The sequence below is a fragment of the Nanorana parkeri genome, unplaced genomic scaffold, assembly GCF_000935625.1.
Source record: "Nanorana parkeri isolate BGI_ZX_2015 unplaced genomic scaffold, ASM93562v1 scaffold567, whole genome shotgun sequence".
Lineage (NCBI taxonomy): Eukaryota > Metazoa > Chordata > Amphibia > Anura > Dicroglossidae > Nanorana > Nanorana parkeri.
The window spans coordinates 126618-144163 of record NW_017306835.1 but is presented as its reverse complement, the minus strand read 5'-3'; the positions used below and the strand labels follow the sequence as shown (position 1 = coordinate 144163).

The 17546-nt window shown below is 42.5% G+C and overlaps 1 protein-coding gene across 2 annotated transcripts in view; it reads left to right on the top strand.

Moving 5' to 3' along the window:
* Positions 1-11585: 11585 nt before the first annotated feature.
* Positions 11586-17546, top strand: part of TUBGCP3 (tubulin gamma complex associated protein 3) — a 74730-nt gene continuing 68769 nt past the window's right edge. For both annotated transcript variants that reach the window (XM_018562257.1, XM_018562256.1), the window contains exons 1-2: positions 11586-11822; positions 16562-16669. In XM_018562257.1, coding sequence (XP_018417759.1) covers positions 11747-11822; positions 16562-16669 — 184 coding nt within the window. In that variant the 5' untranslated portion in view covers positions 11586-11746. The remainder of the gene's footprint in view (positions 11823-16561; positions 16670-17546) is intronic.

The following is a 17546-nucleotide window of genomic DNA, read 5'->3' as shown; positions in this document are numbered from 1 at the left end:
GCAACTGTGCATGACAACCAATCAGCATCTCTCTTTCATTTTCAAATCTTAACTGAACAAACTGAAGAGAGGAGCTGATTTGTTGTCATGGGCAACTGTTCCAGATTTTGTCTGCTCCAGTTTTGACAAATTCCCCTCAGTATTTGCAGTGTGTTAGTTGCAAATACATGTGGAAGCTTCCCAACTTTGAGACGTAAAAAGCAGGCTCAGGTCTTCAGCTGCCTTGTAAAGCTGATCTCTGGGCTTCTGGTGTTTTGCTATACACCTAAGGGTCCATTCACACCAGTAAATGCGCATTATACAGAGAATAACATGATGTGAATTTGTACGGGCGGTGTAATGCACTGTTACAATACATTGTACTGTTTACCTTTTTTAAACTTTATCTAAAAATCGACAAATGAAATGTAATTCAACTCTATGCACTGCAGCGTCTTGCAAAGTAGTGTGTCGCAACACACTGCATTAAAATGCAGCATGCCCTACTTTTTTCAATGCACCTGTCGGGTATTAGAACCAGATTATTATTTATAAATACTTAGTGCCTCCACCTACTTTTATCAAAAGTAGGAAAATATTTATGAACGATAAAATACAATATTAATACCCGATTATCAGGAAATAGTGAGCTTGTTTTCTGTCTGGGTTGATCAAAGACAGCAAAATATCTTGGTAAAATAATCAGAGATATAGAAAATATAATACATTTACTTTCTGCAGGGGATTATTTTACAATTATTTATACATAGGATGCACCAAAATATACAATAAATTAAGGCAGAACTATGGGGTGTGTGAATTACACTCATCCCCATAGTTAAAGCCAATGTGTGACATTGAAACACGTTGGCTCTATTAATCGGTAAGTGAACGTAAACATAAAGCCACTCGCTCACTTCTCGATCATCTCCCTGCAGAGAGCGGTGACTGTCACTCACCGCTTCCCACATGGCTTCCCCCTCCACTCTTCGATCCTCCAGAGCTGATTGGGGGGAACGGACGGGGGGAGGGGTGGGCATAGCTGGCTCTGCATTTGGATAGGCAGAGCAAGCTGTCAATCAGCTAGCGGGGTGGATCTCGACAGTATTGTTGGGTTCCGTCCCGGCTGCGGCGCTCTCGGCATATAGCGGGCAATAGCCCGCTATGTACTGAGCTTTGGGTCATCGGAGGACGATGTCTATCCATACAGGCTCAATAAAAGTAAGTTATGATTCAAATTCAAGCATCATTTCTAACAATCAGAACACATGTGGCAAACTTAACTCTAAGAGAAACATGGGGACTTTCATTGCTGACCTTTTGAAAATGCTAGTTGCCACAATTCACTGATGTTAAAATGCATATGACCTGGACAGGGAAAAAATGACTGAGCAACTATTGGACACTATGTCCATAATTCCAAAGACATGGGTAAAATACCACTTACCTTCAAACCTATATACCTACTTACTTTAGTTGGCTATACATTGTGTGATATTTCTGGGATATTAGCACAATGGTGAGAGCTTAGGGACCACTCTCAGAGCCGATTTAACATGAAAGGATGGCCTTTTTTTCTTCCACAACCAGAAAGAGCTTTTCATCAACAAAACGATACACAAAGTCCGCTTGTCTTTTAGCAAAGTAACATAAATAGTTTCACCGACGAAATGTTGTGTCACATAGACAAGATGTTCTTATTGCAGGGTTTTGAGGTACTTCCACACAGAGCTATGGTCCACAGCAATGCTCTGTATAGTTTTAGCAGCTCCCAGCGGCTTTCCACACCTCTTGTGTGACTCTTAGGCCCCTTTCACACTGGCTGACCAGTAGAGGATCTGCGGAAGGATCCCCTCCTGATCACAGCAGTACGGAGCGGATGTCACTGGTGTGGCATGCGTACCCGTACAGTTTTTTTCCTTCAAAAAACTGTAATTACTGGACCTCATGCCAGTCTATGGGGAATTGGATGTAAACAGAAATGTGTCTGTTTACATCAGATTACCCCTGATCCGTAACGATTTGGTCCGGCAAAATGGAACACCGTTCATTTTTCCTGACCAGGAGGTGGGGGTAACCAGGTGTAAAGGGACACCCGTCTGTTTACACGCGGCTGCCCATAGACTTACATTAAGCATCCGATCGGGACCGCCTGAAAAACTGACAGGCTGACCCGGATGGAGCGGCCGTGTAAAAGGGGCCTTACACACATACCTCATATGGCACTGGCACTCTCAGACTTCCCAGCTGTCTCTCGTGTGCCTCTAGCACACATGTCATCTGGCTCAACTATGACTCCTGGGTGGAGTCCTCCTGACTTCTGGAAAGATACCCTCTCTGTCTCCGAGATGGAGCCCTGAACTCTAGCCTGCACCCTTCCCATAAGGGCTGTGCACAGCTGTACAATCTACAGATGCTGGTCACTAGTAACACATGGACCTAGGAATAAAGATTTCATCTCTCCCAAGTTTTGTTTAAATCACCTGGTTCCATGATCCCAACCAGAATACAGAAGAACTGAAAATCCATCTCTTTCCCTGTAAAAATGCTTGCTCTGAAACCCTTTAGCCCCTCTGGCTGTGAGTCCTTAGTGACAATGTTGCCAAGTTACATGGTGGTATTGCCTCGCAATGCTGCAACTGTTAGAATTTAATTCAAACATTTGTTCAAAATTGTTTGTCAGAACATTTGATCTTGCCATCATTGAGTAAACTAATTTTGTTCAAAAGCCCTAAAAAAAAACATTGTCCCGTCCACGCTTCTTGAATGGAATCCCAGACGTTTTAAAAAGGTTCATAGTTAGAATTTGGTTCATTCAGATAAGAAACAAGAAAATGAACATCAAATTGACCCCAGTAACAATTAGAATATTGAGACCACAACAAAGACCACACTTTGCAGAGGTGCCTTGGCGCGGCAGTATGGCTTGTACATATTTTTGGCCAAAAGTTTGTGCAACCAAAACCTCTGATTTAAACGCATACTGTTGACAGGGCTATTTGTTTGGTTGCAGGCTGGCTGGCAGGCTGAGGCTGGGGAATTTTTGTGTTTTGTATTGTTGTAAGCCTTCCAAATGTGCGCCCTGCTATAAAGGCTGGTTATAGATTCATGCATGTACCATCTTTTCTAGTTTGACTAATTTTGGTTTGGGGGACGCACTGGAGTCCCAGCGTGCATTTTCGGTTGCTGGGCCTCCAGTGCGTCCCTGCACACCTTATTAGGAGGAGTTGGCTACCGCCAGGTACACCTGCATGTAATTTATCGACTTCATTAATATGCTCACACTTGGAGACTCGGATACATAGAGTTAGGACCACACTTTGCAGAGGTGCCTTGGCGCGGCAGTGTGGCTTCTACATATTTTTGGCCAAAAGTTTGTGCAACTAAAACCTCTGATTTTAACGCATACTGTTGACAGGGCTACTTGTTTGGTTGCAGGCTGGCTGGCAGGTTGAGGCTGGGGAATTTTTGTGTTTTGTATCCCTATACTTCCTAATTTTTTCCTTGATCTTTTTTTAATGTTACTAGTCTTATCTTTGTGACTTTTAAAAGGCATATTGACATATTATTGTCTTATATTAATGAAGGAATGGATGCTAGCACTTGTGTAAATTGCCTTATTCATTCTCCTGCCCTGTACTGTATTTACAAGTTATGAACGACAGACATTTTTAAAGATTAAAAGTTTATTGAACAGAACAAGACACTTGTCATCAGTTGTTTGGTTACATGTGATTGTACATTACAGGGACAAGGTATTACATAGCAAAAATATAAAACAGAGATGTAATAAGAGCAATTTTTTCCAAGAAAATAAAATCTATAAGTTACATTACAGTGCAAAAGGGAGATGACCCGAGGCTCATCAGGTAGAGGGTGTAGGAAGTGGGGGAGGGAGGCACATGTAAGTGAACGAGCTCTCCGGCTCTACATTCGCGGTATAGTTGCGTGATGTGCATGCACGCTTCTGGGATCTACGGATCAGTTGGAGGATATTAACCTGAAAGGTATATAGCTCCCTAACGGTGGTGTTTTCAGAGCGCGTTTATGAACATCACTTGTGGCTGTGCCACTGCGTTGTGGGTGAGGAGTGAACGACAGACATTTAATCATGCGATGATGCTATATCTTGTTTACTACTTATAGCATACCGTAAATACATTACTTGAACACAGGTGTACTTTTCCTTAAACACAAATGTGTCAAGGTTGTAACATTTTGTTAATTACTTGAAAATGAACAAAATTATTAAATAAGAAAATGCTAGTTGTCCGGCTGTTCTAACCCTCTGAAACCAATACTTTACAAGCCACTGACCTGGAACAAATATGCAGATTAGGAAAGTCAAAGAAAAGTCATTAGTCTGCATACTTCTTCGGGATTAGTCACTAGCAAGAGGATCAAAATGACAGCCAGGGGTTTATGCAGAATGAGGAGTCAGCAATGGGTCTCGGTTTCTTTCGGGATAGTTTACTTATTTCCCAGTATTTATATATGCAAACATGTAACACAGAGTTGCCACCTGGCTGGCAAAAAATAGGAATTGGCGGCAATGCTATTAATAGGTAATAGAGATTATAAGGCTAGTATTTTTTACCCAAAAAAGGTGGCAACCTTAATCACATAGCACGTTACAGAGTATATAGAACCAAACACATCAGTCAATAAACAATATACTACAATGAAGAGTACCTCCAGGACTGAAAGGGCTCATAATTACAGATAGATATTTTTGTGCTTCTTTAAAGGATCAGAGACTGATCAACAAGTAATGATGAGTAGGTTGCTCACTTTCTGTCAGTCCTATGATATTTGAAAAATTACAGTCACATGGCTAAAACAAAACATGCATTGAAAGCTTTGTGAAATGAGCCTCTGTTAAAATGATTGCAATTTATCAGTATTCAGTGGTAGTCATACATCAGTTACATACAGTCATACATCACCCTTTTCTTTTAGTGCAGTTCTTTACATAATTGAATGTGTCTCCTGCTGGGCTGCCCCCCAACACACACACATACTCCCATATGTGGTATGTGTCACAGCTGAAATTTCCCCCATGTGTACCCAACCTAAAAATTTGAAGAAGGTGGTTGAAATTTTAGGAGGTTTGATGCCAGGATCTCAGAGTCCTTTAACAAGCTGGAGGATAAACTAAACCTGCCAAGGACTTAAAGGAGAACTATGAGGTGAGTGTTTTTCATTCACCTCATAGTTCTAGCCGACCTGTGACAATGAGACTGTCACAGGTCGGCTCAGGAGATCGGGAGGGGAGCGAACACATACCGGCGTTCGCTCACCTCTCGATCCTGTCACAGCTCTCTGCCGTGACAGGGGAGGGGCTGGATTCCCCCCTCCCCACTCCGATCCGCCAGTGCTGACTGGCGGAACGGACGGGGGAGGGGGCGGGTACAGCTGGCTCTGCCTCTAGATAGGCAGAGCCAGCTGTCTGTCACGCAGCTGGGCGGATCCCGGCACAATTGCCGGGATCCGCTTCAGCTGCGGCGTCTCAGTATACTGAGTATAGGGTGACGGGAGGACACTAGTTTGTGTCCTCCTGTTACCCTAATGAGAACTATGGGGAAAAGCCTTAACCCCATAGTTCTCCTTTAAAGCTAAACTCCTGTTACGTATAATGTTCTTCTAAATAGATGTCTGAGTAGCCACAAAGGATATAAATCCACTTTCTGTGCACCAAATGCCTTTGCAAAGTTCAATATTACCTTGTAAAAGTGGTGGTGACATCATCGCTGTGCTACACACGGCCTGTAAAGAGAGCAGAGCTGTGTGTGGGACCCAACAGGTGTAGTGTAGAGGGGGAGGTGTTTACTGCTGATTGTTTTGGGGACAACAAAAGAAACAGGGAATGAAATGCAAAACTTACTGAGTTGGCAGGTGTTGTGCGCCAAGAAAAAGTTCAATATGGGATGTGCCAAGAGCACCCAGCACCACATACTGTACGTCTTCAGGAAGACAGGCCCTTTAGAGAGAGATCTCTGAGGATTCTGTTAGAAGATTTGATAGAACAACTGGCAAAACTAAAAGGGACTGGGATCATCAGAGCAAGATTTTAATGGAACAATTTGTAAGACTCACCCAATCAACCCCAAAACGCAAGCAAATGATTTTAGCTCTGTTGAGCAAAGTAAAAAAAGAACATCTTCACTAAGGGCTTGTTCACACCAAATGCAGACCAGACCTGCATGAGTTTTTGCACACGCAGTGCAGTGTGTTGTACCGCGTTTCCCCCCCCGCGTTTTTGATGTGTTCCGGGCTGTTTTTGGTTTTAAAAAAATGTTGTTTTCAAAAAAAAAAGTTTTAAATGGGCTTTCAGTGACTTCCAGGGCATTTGCATGCGTTTTTTACATGCTCTGGAACTGAACGCTGCGGTGTGAACTAGAGCCCAAAATACCATTAGAATACATTGGACGCAGTTTTGATCCGGTCTGTAACTGCTCTGCTCTGCTCCTGGAACACGCTTAGTGTGAACAAGCCCTTAGTCAGCCCCAATGTCTGCAATGTAAACATGTTTTAAACTGACAATCAATAATTGTTTCCTTGCTTTGAAAGACTATAAAAAAAATTATTAAGATGTGACTGTTCGGGCGACGTTCCAGCGATTATCCACTGGAAAAAGTGTCCCGCACAAGCGACCGCGACGAGTGACATGGAGTTGTTCAATAGAAAATCATTGGACGGCGACCTCTTGCGATATCGCGTGGCAAATTTGCGCGATGTCGCGGCGGAAATCACGCCATTAAACGCCCAGTGTGAATGGGCACTTAGGTGTTTTTGCTTCAAACTTTTTTTTTCATATTTCATGCAAGACAAAATTACCAAATGTGCAATGTGGAGTGCAAAATCTCCCTACCTAGGAATTTCAATTCCGTGCAAGGAGACTCTCGCACTGTGCTGTTGTTGGTAAATGTTATGAATTTGCCAGATTATCTGACTGTGGCCAGCATAATAAAAAAAAACAGAATATAAACAACCAAAAATTAAACAAGTTCACTATAAAAACATTCTGAACCATTTGGAATAGAGATAGGATAGAGTTGTGCAGTGTCTGCAATGTTGAATTAATAATATGCGAGCGCCCTCTACTGTTAAAGTCTGGAAATTGTCTATGAGGCACAAAGTACAAATACTGTAACAGATTTCCTAGCATGGCAAAGAAAATACATTCAATTGCAGTAGTTGTGGTCAAATAAATAATTTGAAATATTAATGGCAAATGAAAAAAAACAACATCATGTAGCATGTTATACAATAATTCTATTTTTTAACAGGAACAATGTGCAGAGTGCACTAATGATATCACACAATTGAATTTCCCTTTTCATTAGTCAGTACAAAAAATGATGATGGATAACTGGTGCTTTTAATGGCACGCCCAATCATGCAACCTCATAGCAGTTTCTGGTTCATGATTCTTCTCTTGTCAAACTAAAGCTGGCCATACACCTATAGATTATCTGCAGATTTTCTGTGGTCAGATGGAAAAAGTGCATCAGATTCCTCCATCTACGCTACACTGTGTGGATGGAGGAATCTGCCGCTGGGCCAAGCTTCAGTATCTTGCTAGTTGGCCCCGCTGGCTGTCAAAATACCTGAACATCTGATGCAGGGGTTCATTTACAGTTGACATCTTTGAAATAAACCTGGAACAGTAACTCACTGTCCTAAGAAAAATAAGAATCTTTGGAGGATTTTGGGGGTTTTTGGCATCAGAAATAGCTTTCTTTTTACTATCATCTGGACCAATACCTTTCTGTCAGGATATGGTCCAGGAAAGTCACTTTGTTCATTTGAAATATGTACCTTATCCTTTGGAAAACATTTTTTTATTGAGATAGTCAAAGTTTCCAATCATGCCAAAATGTTACGTTCAGAACATTCAACTATGAAAAGCACACAGCAAATATGCTATCATGAGTTATACTGTACAAATAAAGAATTTGTGGATTAGTAATGGCCAGCCTAAACCAGTCTACGCTGTATTATCATGGACCAGGTTTGGAAAGACCAGCAGGGAGAAAAAGGGTCTCTGTTCACAAAATGTGTTGGAGCTTTTTAGTGTTGTGTGGCTTCTTTTCTTTATATTAGGTGAATATGGGAGTCCTTGTAGAGCATTCTATAAATGTACCATTGAGTCTGTTCAAAGCTTTTTTTTCAGTTTGTCATTTTTCAGCCTTATTAGAGAATCAATAAAGGTTTCCCAGACTGCAAAACATTTTTTGTTTGTGTTTCCTTCCACTAAGTGGTTTCAATCCATTCATTTCTGCTCCCTGCAATTCTAAAATCCCAGATATTGCCCATTCTTGAGTTAGAGGTGGGTATTTGACTAAGGGTCCTTGGTTTATCAGGTGTTTGTCCTCCAGAATCTTTGTTATTTGTGAAAAGACCTCGGAAACCTGATGGAGTGGTCTGCTGGAGTGTGACTAAACTGAGACATTGGGGTGTTTTTCTAAGATCTGTGTGGGTATACAGTAGCTGTAACCCTTTAACTGCTGCCATATTTATGATGGCGTGGCAGCAGTGGCGTAACCAGAGTTATTGGCGCCCGGGGCAGAATTTTTTTTTGCCCCCCCCATATTATATAAACATCCACTGGAACTGTACCCCACACATATATATCAGCTAAGGAACTACAAGTCCAAGCATGCAATCATTGTCCCTGTACACTAGCCAGCCCGGATCGCCGCTATGCTATCTGGGCTGGCTGGATCAGGCAGAAGCGCCCTCTGATCAGGCACTGTAGAGGGCCGCCCCCAGTGGCCTCGGAGGAACGAGCGGCCGCCCGATGACAGAGCCGGGTGCATGTGGCAGAGAGAGGAAGCCACTGCATCTGCGGCCAGGGGCTTAGTTTAGTGGGGGTCGGTGATGGTGCCCCCCCTCAGTCCTGCGCCCCCCGGGTTGTTACGCCACTGTGTGGCAGTGTTGGGATGCAAACAAACGTGTGGCTGCATTAGTTGCCCTGGGTTTGTTTACTTTTTGTTCAGCTGGCTTCAGGCATTCATATAGAAGTAATTTTAAAGCTGCCCGATCATTTCTGAAGGTTAGAGATTGTGCGGCACCATCTCTAACATGTAGAAATGATCGGAAGCTGTAAAATCACGTCTATATGAATGAACATATTTATATTCTATGGGTCCCCTCCTTTAGAAAATATACTGGGTATATTTTTTTTCTTTAGAGGCGGAAAGACCTTTGTTTATTCTGGTGTCCACAATCAAGCCCAAGTACACCATTTGTAGTGCTAAAACCAGGGAGGGTTGAATTTACTAGCCTCTTAAGACTGCACAGGGAATACAAACCAATCTGCCAGCATTGGGGGCAGTGCTTTGGTAAAAACTCTGGAGGCTGTGGCCAAAACAAAAATGCCACAAACTGGAAGGGATGGTCCCTCAGTGCAAAGCACAGAAACCATTGATGTAAAAAGAACATGGGGACAGGGAGATATGCACCTCAGATGTCCATTAAGGCCATGATTTCTCCTTGCTCTAAAGAGACCACAATCAATCAAACAGATTCTACATGAAACTTTAGTAGACAGACAAAAGCAATGAGAGCCCTTGAAGTCTAGAATGGGATGGACTGGCCCGTCTCACATGGGCACTAGAAATAGTTGGAATAAAAGCCTGGGAAATGTTCCCGAGGAGATACAGTCACTACTTCTCGATGGGCAATGAGCCATTGTACTGCTTCAATGTACAAACATCAGCAATCTTCCCCCACACCCTGTTGTCCACAGGCGAGGGGCTTTGTACTGTAGAAGGTTTGCCTGAGGTTTTGTGTGGCCTTTGCCTGGTTTTAGAGGAAGACCAAGCTCCTGTAGGGTTGATAGGAAGGTGTGTCCTTCAGGTAGGGTACCTAGGTTTGCAGGTATGAGGAAGATGAAGGCTCTTCCTTCCTGTGGCATCCTTGATGACAACATCAAAGAAAACCCTGATTAGCCTGTAACCTGTAAATAGGAACTAAATCAGTAATCTTTTGGAGGTTTGGTCTGCAGACCAACATTTAAGCCTAAACACCAGCTGCTGAGATTATGAGGGTAACAACTTGTCTTGTGTAGGCATCACAGGTAAATTTGAACGCCTGAAACAACTGATCTTCCATATTGATCAGATGTTGCGGAGAACAAGATCCTAACCTATCAGTCTGGCCTATTCTGTCACAGCCTGGTAGACCCAGATGTAGAAGGAAACTAATAATATAAAACAAGTCTAGAAGAGGACTTCATCTCTTTGCTTAGTGAAGAGAATGAATCCGCATGAGAACTATGCTGGGCGGAGATAAGGGTGGGTATTTTACTACCTGGACTTCACCGAGAGGGTAAGGAAAACATCAAAAAGTGAAGTGCTGGTGCTCGCTTCGAAAATACGTTTTTGTGTGTGTATCCGTGCACGCGCGCCACATGTGCGCGTGTTTGCATTAGTAAATCAGGCCCATAATATCTCTGAGGAGAATACGGTATTCTCCTCAGATATACTAAGTATAAAAGCCCGGTTAAATAAAAATATAATCCCTTAGTGCCCCCTAAACAAAAATAACATTTTTTCAACTTTTAAAAAGTTTTAATAAAGGCAAACATAAATGTAATAAAAAAAATTATAAGAAAATATAGTGCTGAGCAGGCTATTAACCAGTTGACATTAGAGGGAGAACAGCAAGGAGCTGATCTCCCTCCCTCCTTCTCCTGACGCCCTCCCGAGCCGGTCCCGGGCCGCAGATGGGCTAGCGGATCCCGGGATTAAAGGTGAGGGGTCAGGAGGGGGGAGATGGCAGCACTCGCGATTGGGGGGCACTCTGAAATTCACGCCATACAACAATGGCCATACGCCATTGTATGTGAAACAGCCGTTAACGGATGTAGTAACGAGCGGGTCTTTCCTGCCCGTGTGCGCACGCTAGGGGGCGCGCACGAGCAGGAAAAAAATGCTGTCTGGAGACGGCAACCCGCTGATGCGAGTCTGCCGTCTGTCCGTTTTTTCTTAACAGGCAGACGGCAAGAGGTTAAAGACAGAAGGCAAACATACCACATTCTAAAATGTTTCCACACTAAACTATAACTCCCAAAATAAACTGAAATCCCAGACATATGATATATCCTATAAATCAGGACAAATAATAGAATTTATTATGAATTACTTTCTGTTAAGTACACTAATTATGTACACATTATTATTATTGCCAAAACTGTGAATTTTCTTTTTCTGTATTTTCTATAAAACAAATAAGAATTTATGTATGCATATGCCACATCAAATTAAAGCCCATTTTCCCTTTAAAAAACAGTATTTAATATGTGTAGATTCAATGAATGAGGAAGATGGAAATTACATTTAAACACACGGCAAAATTGCTTTGGTCCCCAGGAACGAAAACATTTTCTGAAGCTGTGTCACTAAGGTGTTAAATAGGCAAACAGTAAATAAAATGCAGATGTAAACTATTGGCCGTTTGCAATCATTATAGAGTCAGACTGAAACTGGAGGGACAGTAAATAAAAGGGACAGTCCCTGTACATCAGGTAGCCCAGACTGGAAGCTTCACAACCCACTGTGACTCCACATTGAACTCCCACTCCCACAATTCAACGCGGCCGCCGCTGTCACAACAACAAACCTGGCGCGGAGCATTGTGGGAAATTATAGCGGCTTTCGGCGGGTTGTTAAAATGGCGCCTCTGTAGTGACAGTTAACGGCCGAGGTTGACGTACAAGATTGTATAGGGCGTTCGCTGTTCACCGTATTCTTCTTCCGGAATGGCGGCACCGGAGCAGAAGTCCCCAAATGTCCTGCTGCAGAACCTGTGCTGTCGTATCCTCGGCAAGGGGGAAGGTAATGAAAGCCGGTTCATTGAAACCATGCTCCTCTGTTAGCTGTGTGCCCGGCGGGTGACATGAATAGTGATGGAAGGGCTGACTGCATGTTACTTCAGCAGTTGTCATGTGTGTCCCCTGTACCGTGTCTGCATTGTGTAAAATGGCAGGATCGGTGTTTAGGGTGCAGGTATAGGTAGGAGTCCACAGGGATGTCCTGGTTCTTGGTGCATTGCTGATTCACATAGACTTCCCTGGAATCATGAGACTGTATTCATCACAAACCTGCTGTACATTATTTATTACAGGTGTTTATATATATCTATATATAGAGCTTTACATACTGCACATTTACATCGCTCCCTGCCCTTACAATGGCAGGCTATAGATATGTCAGTGAATCCTTTTGGGATGCCAGGATGATCTGCATACCAGGGAGCTTCTAGGAATGGGGGTGTGGCTAATAGGAGCATCCAACTGTATTTATTGGTTCATACATGTGTCAAAATATTGCCAGTGGTTCTGGAACACTACAGGGAATTGGGTTTACAGGGAAAAGTGTTTAATAGTGACTCGGAAAAAGGAAAAAATGCCGCTGTGATAGTGGGAGCAAGCCATGCAGCTGCGTTGCTGTTAGTGGGAAAAATGCTACTGCGTCGCTGTCATTGGGAACAAAAACTGGGAGGAGACGGTGGCTCTGCGCCCCTGCCGGCCAGAGGAGACGGTGGCTCTGCGCCCCTGCCGGCCAGAGGAGACGGTGGCTCTGCGCCCCTGCCGGCCAGAGGAGACGGTGGCTCTGCGCCCCTGCCGGCCAGAGGAGACGGTTAACCCTTTAAGTGTGGTTTAAGAAAGTTCACACAGGTGGCTGGGCTGCAGTAAAAACGTGGATGATCTATGTTTTTACCACCCCCTGACCTCACCTTCAGTGTAAAATGGTGGCTGCTATTCAGGACCGTACACATTGCCTCTGCTGCCATTCTTTGCGGTGCCGAAATTTGAGTGCCGGATGCTTAGATTGACAGACACCAGCTGTCAAACTTGCTCATCGAAGCCATTGGGACTGCGCCATAACTATATACCAGATTGAAGAAAATAGGTCACCAGCACTCCATAAGTTAAAATGAATGAGTCCTTTTAATGGACAATGGCAAGCCTTTTTTCACATGTGCGTCAGGCTCTAAGCCATTGCACACTCTGAAATGTATTTATATGATTTTAAAATGAAAGTACATTTGGGCTTTAAAGTGACCCCATACTCGGGAGTTAAATCTTAAAAATACATTCCTAAAACTCATTGTGTCATGTACGCTGTGTATTCCTCTCTACATCGCATCTAGGACTTGGTCGCAAGTACATGATGATCCTTCTGTATGTACCAACTGCAAGTTCTGTATTTGTCCTCTACTCCATTCTCCTGTATCGCGGCTGTTTTGTCTTCCTTATGATGTTAAAAACAAAACAAAATTTGAATAAAAGAAACATTGTTGGAAAAAAAAATGCATTCAAGTACCTTAACTATTAACAATAATGTACCTTTTTATTTGTGGATCCTCTAATCATCTCTGAATTGGTGCCGACACTGCCCTTCCTTCTGGAGGGTGGCTACCTTTGTTCCCCATGGTCCCTGTGTGTGTTGTAAAGTAGCCACCACTTTAAGCTTGCTCCCGGGAGGCAATGTTACGGTTGGTTTCCTAATTTTGTATTGAGATTGTAGTGAGTACACAAGTAAGCTACATTTTTAGTTAATAGTAAGGGCACTTGAATGCATTTTTAAGATTTAACTCTGTGTTTAGTGACACGTTAACCCCTTTCTGATCTATGACGTGATTATCCCATCAGTTGTTACAATTAGTGCTGGTCTGTGAACCAGCAGCTTGTTGAGTTACTGCTGTTGAGTGCATCAGCGTCCAAGGCAGACCCTCAACAGTAGATTAGGTGGTCACAATCCTTTGATCACAGCGAGAGCTGATCGCTGTGGTCGTAGAGCCGTGACGGTCACGGAGGCGGCAGCTGCTTGCTGTGTTTTTTAAGCGCCTAGCTGGCTGTGTGTTACAAAAGTGATACAACGTATCTCTGAGGAGAATACTGTATTCTAATCAGAGATGCTAAGTATTAAAGCCCCTGTAAATAATAATAAAAAAAAAAAACCTTCGTGTCCCCTAGTTTTTAAGAAAACTAAAGTTTTTAAAAAAGGAAAAGTTTTTAAAACTTTTTTTTTTTTTATTATATAAAAAAAAAACGAAAAATGTATATATGCACATATCAAATTAAAGCCCATTTTGTTGTTTAAAAACTGTATATAATATGTGTAGGTGTAATGCATAAGAAGGATAAAAATTATGGTTGGAGAAACGCAAGGGAAAAAATGGCAAAATTGCTCCGGTCCCCAGAAGCAACAACATTTTCTGAAGCTGTCACTTAGGGGTTAAAGACCTGATTTGGCAGTTTAATACCAATGTGTTACGCTTATTCCACACTTTTGTTTTTTTAATTCGGTTTTGTTTTCCCTATTTGCCATCAAGGTATAATTGTTTCAGTTTGGCAAAGTGGTACATGGTTAATAAATAATGCAGCAATGTGTAACATATCTCTACTGTAAACATTATTACATAAAGACTGATCTGTACTACGTACTTTGTTTTCAGCTGTAGTACGGGGAATGCAACCAAAATAGTGTATGCTGTACTAGAAAGTAGGAATGAGGTTTGTTGGACTATCACACTAACTAACCTTGACAATACCCAGCATAGCCAAGTCAGACTTTATAGTCTTCAGTAGGAGGAAAACTGAGTAAAATGTAAAATCTGACACCCCCCCTTCTTCCTTTTTAAAATAAAAAATAAACTTTCCACTTTAAACTTTTGCACTTTTAAGATCTAGATTGTGTACTAACAGGAACAAATTTCCTTGACTCATTTCATGAGGAACATCCTCAGACCATTTTCCCCAGTCATCTTCCAGGACAGCCATCGAGATATAGGCTCCGCCTGCCTTCAACAGGAAACACATCAACCACATTAAATAAATAGACTCCTCCTTCCATCCCAAGTCAGTTTTTTTGTGTTTCCGTCGGCTATACAGGGACATCGTAATGTTTGTTATTTTAAAGGGCTCATGTTTAAAGGGCTCAGGTCTAACCCAGAATGCATAGTTAAGGTGCATCGAATAAGATGACACAGTATCTAATAAAACCTTAACACTGATCCAAATTATAGGCTCCGTATGAAAACTGACAGAATACACATCTGTCCAAGTTAATGTGTGTGTGTATAATAAAAAAAGTTCACAGAGGCAGATACAAATAAATATGAAGAAGAGTAACAAAGTATGTATAAAACAAAAGTACAGTAATGGCTTGTTCACACCAAATGCAGACCAGATCTGCATGAGTTTCTGCACACGCAGTGCATGGGGTTTTGCAGCGGTTTTGATGCGCTCCGGGCCGTTTTTTTAGTTTTAGAATGGGCTTTTAGTGTGCTCTAGGGCATTTGCATGCGTTCCAGAGCAGGTAAAATAGGGCTTGCTGCAGTTTTTTTTTACATGCTCTGTAACTGAACGCTGCGGTGTGAACTAGAGCTTGGAATACATTGGACGCAGTTTTATGATCCGGTCTGCAACTGCTCTGCACCTGGAACGTGCTTGGTGTGAACAAGGCCTTAACTCCCTGTTATATAGAACTCAAGCAACCAGCAAAAAAAATCAAGGACATAATAGACGTGTGGTGGAAGCCAATAGCCAGCCTGCTATTGGCTTTTGCAATAGCGGGCTGGCTATTGCACCTGCACACTGCCAGCTGTCAATCAGCAGGCGAGCGGACCTGACAGAATTTTCTAGATTCTGCAGCTGAATGTAAACAGTGGGCAGTGGGTAGGGGCAATAGCCAGCCTGCTATTGCAAAAGCCAATAGCAGGCTGGCTATTGCTCCCACCCACTGCCCGCTGTTTACATTCAGCTGCTGGCTGCAGCATCTCGCCACCGGCAGATGAATAGGGCCACGGGGGGAGTTTATACAGTACATATTTTTAACAGTAACACGCAAGCAGCCGGAGGCTACATTTATCCAACATTTACCAATCCCCATGGGTGCAAGATAACAGGGAGTTTAATGTACATATAAGCACTGGTCTGCAAAGGACCAACCAAAGTAACTTCAGCAGATAGTGAAACACACCCTGCATAGACTACACATAATGACCGGCATCCATCACCATCAACCTCAATTTTTAATGAGAGATCGTAGGAAGAAAGTTGAAAGAAAAAGAAGAAAAAAAAATGTAACTGTTTTGTGTCACGAAAGATGTAGATTGCATAAACCATACCGTTTTCTTTTTGCTATCCCATCTACCAGTAACCATGAAGAGGCTGTTGTATGCTTATTATTGCTTCTTTCATGTCACAGCTCTCTAGCAGTTCCTGGATAACAGCTGTAAATGCTAGACTTAAAATGTAGACTTGTGATGGTGAAGTTGGTCTTACACAGTCCTTTCCTGATTGGCTGAAACTTTTTTTTTTTTTTCTTTTAATTGGCTGAAGTCCGCTAATAGAAAAAACAATAAATCCAGCCATTGGGGAAGATAAAGGAAGAATTGTTTTATTTTTTTTATTTCTGCTTTTATAGGGAATGCAAGAGGGCTGTAACATGAGAAAGGTACCAAGAAACCATTTAAAAATCACACTTGTTTGATTAAAATGATTTGTTGTTCAAAGTATGTGGAAGGTATTGACATGCTTGTCCTCTTATTTTTCTTACTTTCCCAGCGGATGTAGCCCAGCAGTTTCAGTATGCAGTCCGTGTGATTGGCAGTAATTTTGCTCCAACCGTTGAAAGGGATGAATTTCTTGTTGCTGAAAAAATTAAAAAAGAATGTAAGTATTTGTTGTTTTTCTTTCAAGGGCTAACTGCAAAATGAGTACTTGTTCTCTTTTGAAGTCTCATGATAGGAATGTCAGTTTCCGTATTTCTGAAGCAATCTGAGGGTAAAAGGCCACCTGAAGTCTGACATTTGCTGACTTTTCAACTACCTGCTTTTAATTGACCCTCATTTATTACATTCAAAAGTTTTTGCATGTGTTTAAAAAAAAAAGATGAACTTTGCAAGTGCATTTACTCCTGACTCAAAAGTTTTTACATGCAGTGTGATTCTAAGAGCTCATGTTGATGTGGGTTGTTTTCCTGTCTTCAATGTGTGTTTTGGAACGCATACCAAATACAGGTCAGCAAAATCTCTTTGACTTAAATTAAGCAATACAATATACATAGCAGGTCGGAAGCTGCATTTGACCTGCTTTGTTTTGTTTGAATGCAGCATGTCCTATTTATTTGTTTGAACTGTGGGCGAAATGCAGCCATTTCTTGCCAAAAGCAGCATTTTTCTTTTAGGCCTCATTCAGATGGGTATGCACATCCGTACAAAGACCCAACCCTAGAAGATGCAAGTGCTGCGTGTAATTGCGCACAGAAGCCCGTTCTCCCTATGGGTGGATGCGGCTGCATGCAATTATACGCTGTCACAGGCAGACAGTGGTGTATTCTGGTTTGAGGCTGACCTAGGCAAGATGAAACTCCCCCACACTAAATCTGCAGGATTTCAGGGGGGTTGTGCAGTATCTCTGGTGGACTCTGCCATAGAGCCCACCACAGATCCTGCAAAGCCCCCGAGACCACAGATCACACACACACACACACACACACACACACACACACACACACACACACACACACACACACACACACCCACCCCCC